We start from the raw sequence: 5000 nt of genomic DNA on the forward strand, positions 1-5000 counted from the left end.
AGTAGAGACGGGTCCTGGTCCTGATCCAGATTATGGGCTGACCTGTGTCACTGTGACTCTGTAAAGGGTGAAACAAATCAAACCATCAGTGAAGAGACGAGTCCCAGGCAGATTGTCTCCAGGTGATGCTGTGTAAAGAGGAGCAGTCACTCTGCTGAGCAAACACTCATTTCCACGCTAGGTTCAGTTTATCAACTAAAAGCTTTAGAATTTTGTTTGTTTGTGGGCTGATATGGGGCCTCTGGGCTAACATTTGTTTGCTAACTGTAGCTTAATAAAACAGTTTGAACATGAGGTGCCAGCTGTTTTATCTTAGCACTCACTTTCTGACATCGGCCTACAAACATTAGCTCATTGCTAATGGTCATCAACAGTCAAAACAACATTAAATCCAAGTGAGCTAGCGCGAGCTGGCACTTGCTCGCTAGTGTTAGCTTGTTTTCCTCTCCTTGGTGTCATGTTTTGCTTTTCAGTTTTCTTTTGAAGGGGTTCATGATATCTGAGTGATATTTGTTTTGAATGTAACCATTTTCTATTCTTTTTTTTCTCAGCCATTTTCCAGATCATCCAGAGCATCAGGATGGGCATGTAGAGCGGCGTCTTCAGAGGGGGCGGAGCTAATCCATGAGAAGAAGAGAAGATGAGGAGATGGAGTCAGGCAGCCATTCTCCCAGCTTTGACATTCCTGAACTTTGACCCCTGCCTGATCGGCCTGTCAGTGATTCCTGATCAGAACAAACACCCACAAGCCCCGCCCCCTGGGGTTCTCACACACGCACACGCGCACACACACACACACACACACACTCGGCCCTGTTGGTTTAACGTGTTGCTGCCCGACGACCTTCCCACAGTGTTTCTTTCTGCCATTAAGCTGCCAACTCTGCTGGGTGGCTCTGTTCACCTCTGAGTAGCCCCGCCCACTGCCCCGCCCACCGCCACATGTCTGCAAAACACCCGTGATATCAGTGAAACAGAAGGGGGGAGGGGTCAGAGTCCAGCCCGCCGACACCGCCGCCGCCAGTGACCTTCAGAACCTCAGGAACGTACAAACAGGATTATTTAAAAAATCACAAACGTAAACACACCAACTATCGGTATCAGGTTTATCAGTAAAGTTGATTTGTCATGGAAACGTGTGGCCCCTCCCCCTTCCTGTCAGAACAGAGCGCACGCCAGCAGAGACACTCATCCTTTCCTTTCAGTCCTAATTTTCTACGATCAGTGTAAAAATGTCCATCTCGCTCCTGCACACATTCCAGCTGTCTGCCTGTCTGTCTGTCTCTCTCTCTCTCTCTCTCTCTGTCTGTCTGTCTGTCTGTCTTCCTTCCTCCTCAGTGACGTAACGTAAATGAAGGTCTTTTGAATCAGAAGGTTTTGTTGCTCAGAGGTCTGGCTGCACCATGTGCCGCTTCACCTGAACACGTTCACAATAAAGGATCACTGTCCACACAGACGCCACCTTGTCTCTTGTCTGACAAACCTGCAACTCCTCTTCATCTAAGAAAGCTGTAATCGCATTCTGACCAGTATCAACTGTAACTTTAGATATCTGGACGTCATTCTTGCTGCAAACAATAAGGTTACCCTGCCATTCCTTTGTATCCTATTTCACATATCTGGAATTCACTTTTGACTGTCAAATGTGAATTCCAGCTAGTTGTGTCTTTTGGAAATTAAATTATATCTTAAATTTCTTAGCAATCACAGACAGGTTTAACAGGCTGCAGTGCAGTACCCGGCCTGCCCACAGGGTGGCAGATCCAGATGTCAAACAGCTCAACTGATAACAATGACAGAAGAGTTGAACAATCACAGAGTGAGGAAAACACCTTCAACATTAGTTACAGCTGCATTATTACTCAAATAAAAAATATTTTTTTGTGAAATGTTTGGTTTTGATTATGTCCTTATACAGTGAATACATCAGGTCAAACTTTACATGTTACAGTAAGTTGGTTCACGACTAAGGATTCTGAATAAACAGATCCAGGACCCAGAACTCTAAGCGATGAGGCATTTTGCTTTGTAATGGTCAATTCGAAATATTTTCTCCATGATAGACTATCAAGAGATGAAATTTGGTCTAGATCCTGACCAAAAAAAACAAAAACTACCCATGATCCACAGCGGTCATTGTTACAGAGACAATGCCACCCTGAGCCATTTTAGTATAGTGAGTATTTTTGTCATCTTTGTATTCTTCGTCACGGGTTGGGTTTATTATGTCAAGATTTTATTTTTTTAAATAGTACTAATTAGCCGTTGGATTGTTTTCCCTCAATTTTCTCCTTGACTTAAATGTGTCAGTGAGCTGCTCTCACCGCTAGATGTCGTTGTTTACTGCAAACGACAGAGAAAAGCGTCACAGCGACACTGCAGCGTGTGTGGAGAATCTGAGGTGAAATCAGTTTAAACGAAATGTGTTCTTTGTAAAGGTTAAGTTTATTACATAGCACCTCTCTATACGCTTCATAAATCACTATAAAAACAACAGATGACACAACTGTACATGAGACAGACAGCATATATCATGACTAGGCTTGCGAGTACAAAGTGGTTTACTCCTTTTCCATCTTCTAGAATCTATGATTACATGTTTATATTTATCTATAGAATTTTGGGGAGAATTATTTATCCTGTTCCTGAGGTTTTCTGAGCTTTGTTTTTCTCCAGAATCAAGTCTTCATTGATTGAAGTGCTGTGATCTCCCTTATTCTGTCCGTCTATTCTGTAAATTAATTGATTCTTAAAAGCTGTGTGGTTCTCTCACTCACACACACACAGTTGTGCAGCACAGATAAAATTCCCATGTGGAAAACCAAAATTCACCATCATCTCACAGTTTTTTTTTTTTTTTCTCTTCTAATTTGACTGTGTTAATTAAAAGTGTGTGAAGAACATTTATTAATACTGATGAATAAATAGAAACAAAAACAAAATCAAAGATAACAGAAATGATATCAGAGGTTTTTGTGCTCCTGACTCTAACATTCACGTCACAGCTGCGGCCATGTTCATGTTCATGTGCCGTGCTGTGATCGCGTCCCAGAGACTGTGAGAGCCGATTCTCCTCCATGAGCCCTGTTCAGCTTGGACTCCTGCTGTGACCAAACCACCAGGACCAACAAGGAGAAGCTGTGTTCACCTCCAAATCATGATCAAACCTCAGCACAGATCAGCTGACGTGCGGCCCAAACTGGTCCTCTGTTTGGGGTCCTCTGTAGCTCCGTCTCTGTCTCACGTCTTCAGCTGTTGGACGGCTCTTCGGGTTTCAGCCGGATGGCCCAGGAGTTTGCGGAGATGATGGTGCCGCGGCGATGGATGCGGCAGGTGTAGGTGCCCTCGTTGAACTGGTTTGCCACGATGCGGAGGTCTCGGCCCTTCATGACGATGTACCCGGGGATGGAGTTGAGGATCTGCTCGCCGTCCTTATACCAGCTGGAGACACAGAGAGCATGAGAGCACGTGAACGTCTGATCACACTCCCCACAGGATGAACCCTTTACAATGGAATGACCCCATGACCTTTCCTATGGCGCCATCATCAGAACAGAATTTACAATATTATTCAATTACTTTCAACTGAGGATTTACTTTTCTTCCTTTAGGACTTAAACATTTATTTCTTCATTGGTTTCATGCTTCAAACTTCATCAGGGGTTCTGCTGGGAGACGCTAACCTGACTTTGGGAGGCGATCTGGGGTTTTTGGTTCCACAGCGGAAACCCACCACCTTCCCTCGGGGAACCATCTTGACTTTGACATTGGACGGAGGCGGCGTTGGCGTGGTAACAGCTTCCATGGGCTCTGCGGCAGGAAGCAAATGACATAAGATCAGGAAATGAGCATCTCACCGGAGACGAACCAGCAGAGCTCAGAGGGAGCGTCAGGTTTCTGTTTGGAAGAATAAACACTGGACTGATCTGGGACAACTTTCCCTGCACAGCTCATAAAATCCATCTGACAAAGTGTGTGTTCCCAAAATAAACACTGATAGTTAACACAGTGTTGGGTGGACTTGAACCTGTCTCACCATAGCAGAGGTCACAGCGCTGGGGACAGTTCTTCTTCATGAAATTCTTCCTCCTCTCACAGAAGCCAAGTTGAGCCCAGGGCTCACAAACTCGTTTCTTATCCAGACAACCTGAAGACAAATAATACAAACGCTCAGCTCGTGTCATGTCAGTCCTTCTCAATGCAGTTCCACTGTTTCCCTGTGTGGGGCGCAACTCAGTGTGTCTAGCTGCTCCTTCACACTTGAATTTGGACTGAACACACTGCAACAAAATCCTTTATTCAATCACTGCTTTTCTTCAAAGACAATCAGTGTGTTTATATGAACACAAAACAGGGAACTCAATGAACCTTAGTTTGTTTAGGTTAAATGTTTATATATAGCATCTAAAACTAAATCTAGGTCAGAGGTTACCACTTACAGAAATGTTTATCCTTAATGGGAATAGAATCAAAGTGTTAACATGCAATTAAACATACTGAGACAAATGTGATGATTCAGGGAAAGACTGGAGCTTCAGGAAACACACACACACACACACTGAACCCTCACACAGCCAGTGTGTTTTGGGTTTCATACCGTAGAGCCTCTGGATGCCCCAGACATCGTCCTGAGCGATGTTCCTCTGGCCGGTGTAGGTGGCATTGGGATGCATGAGAGCCTGAGGGTCTCTGGAGTGCCAAAGACCCAGAGCATGACCGATCTCATGAGCTGCCACCTGGACTAGGTCATTCAACCAGACACCTGCAGAGGGAGAGAGGGAGAGAGGGAGAGAGAGAGAGGGGAAGAGAAGGGGGAGGAGAGAGAGAGAGAGAGAGAGAGAGAGAGAGAGAGAGAGAAGGAGGGAGAGTTGTGTGGTCTTGCTCTACCTCCTTCTAGCTCATAACTGGTACGTGATGTACAAAAACTCTGGTTTTAAAAACACTTCAGCCCTGCGGTCACGTACAAATTAAATCCAGCTCCATAATCCCAGAACACAAAG

The 5000-nt window shown here is 44.8% G+C and overlaps 2 protein-coding genes and 1 long non-coding RNA gene across 3 annotated transcripts in view; 1 reads left to right on the forward strand and 2 right to left on the reverse strand.

Annotated features, from left to right (window-relative positions):
• Window positions 1-1461, forward strand: part of LOC143017049 (stress-associated endoplasmic reticulum protein 1-like) — a 2586-nt gene extending 1125 nt beyond the window's left edge. The window contains exon 3 of the mRNA XM_076171686.1: window positions 552-1461. Coding sequence (XP_076027801.1) covers window positions 552-592 — 41 coding nt within the window. The 3' untranslated portion in view covers window positions 593-1461. The remainder of the gene's footprint in view (window positions 1-551) is intronic.
• Window positions 1462-1643: 182 nt separating this feature from the next.
• On the reverse strand, window positions 1644-1988 carry LOC143017124 (uncharacterized). Its single transcript, XR_012965591.1, has 2 exons — window positions 1817-1988; window positions 1644-1778 (listed from the first exon to the last, which is right to left on the reverse strand). It is a non-coding gene; the product is annotated as an uncharacterized LOC143017124 (long non-coding RNA).
• Window positions 1989-3248: 1260 nt separating this feature from the next.
• The window catches only part of mmp23bb (matrix metallopeptidase 23bb), a 4533-nt gene continuing 2781 nt past the window's right edge, over window positions 3249-5000 (reverse strand). The window contains exons 5-8 of the mRNA XM_076142930.1: window positions 4598-4762; window positions 4037-4147; window positions 3684-3810; window positions 3249-3441 (exon numbers count right to left, since the gene is read on the reverse strand). Coding sequence (XP_075999045.1) covers window positions 3249-3441; window positions 3684-3810; window positions 4037-4147; window positions 4598-4762 — 596 coding nt within the window. The remainder of the gene's footprint in view (window positions 3442-3683; window positions 3811-4036; window positions 4148-4597; window positions 4763-5000) is intronic.

The sequence above is a fragment of the Genypterus blacodes genome, unplaced genomic scaffold, assembly GCF_046128005.1.
Source record: "Genypterus blacodes isolate CSIRO-AG114 ecotype Tasmania unplaced genomic scaffold, CSIRO-AGI_Gbla_v1 ptg000003l_1, whole genome shotgun sequence".
Classification (NCBI taxonomy): Eukaryota; Metazoa; Chordata; class Actinopteri; order Ophidiiformes; family Ophidiidae; genus Genypterus; species Genypterus blacodes.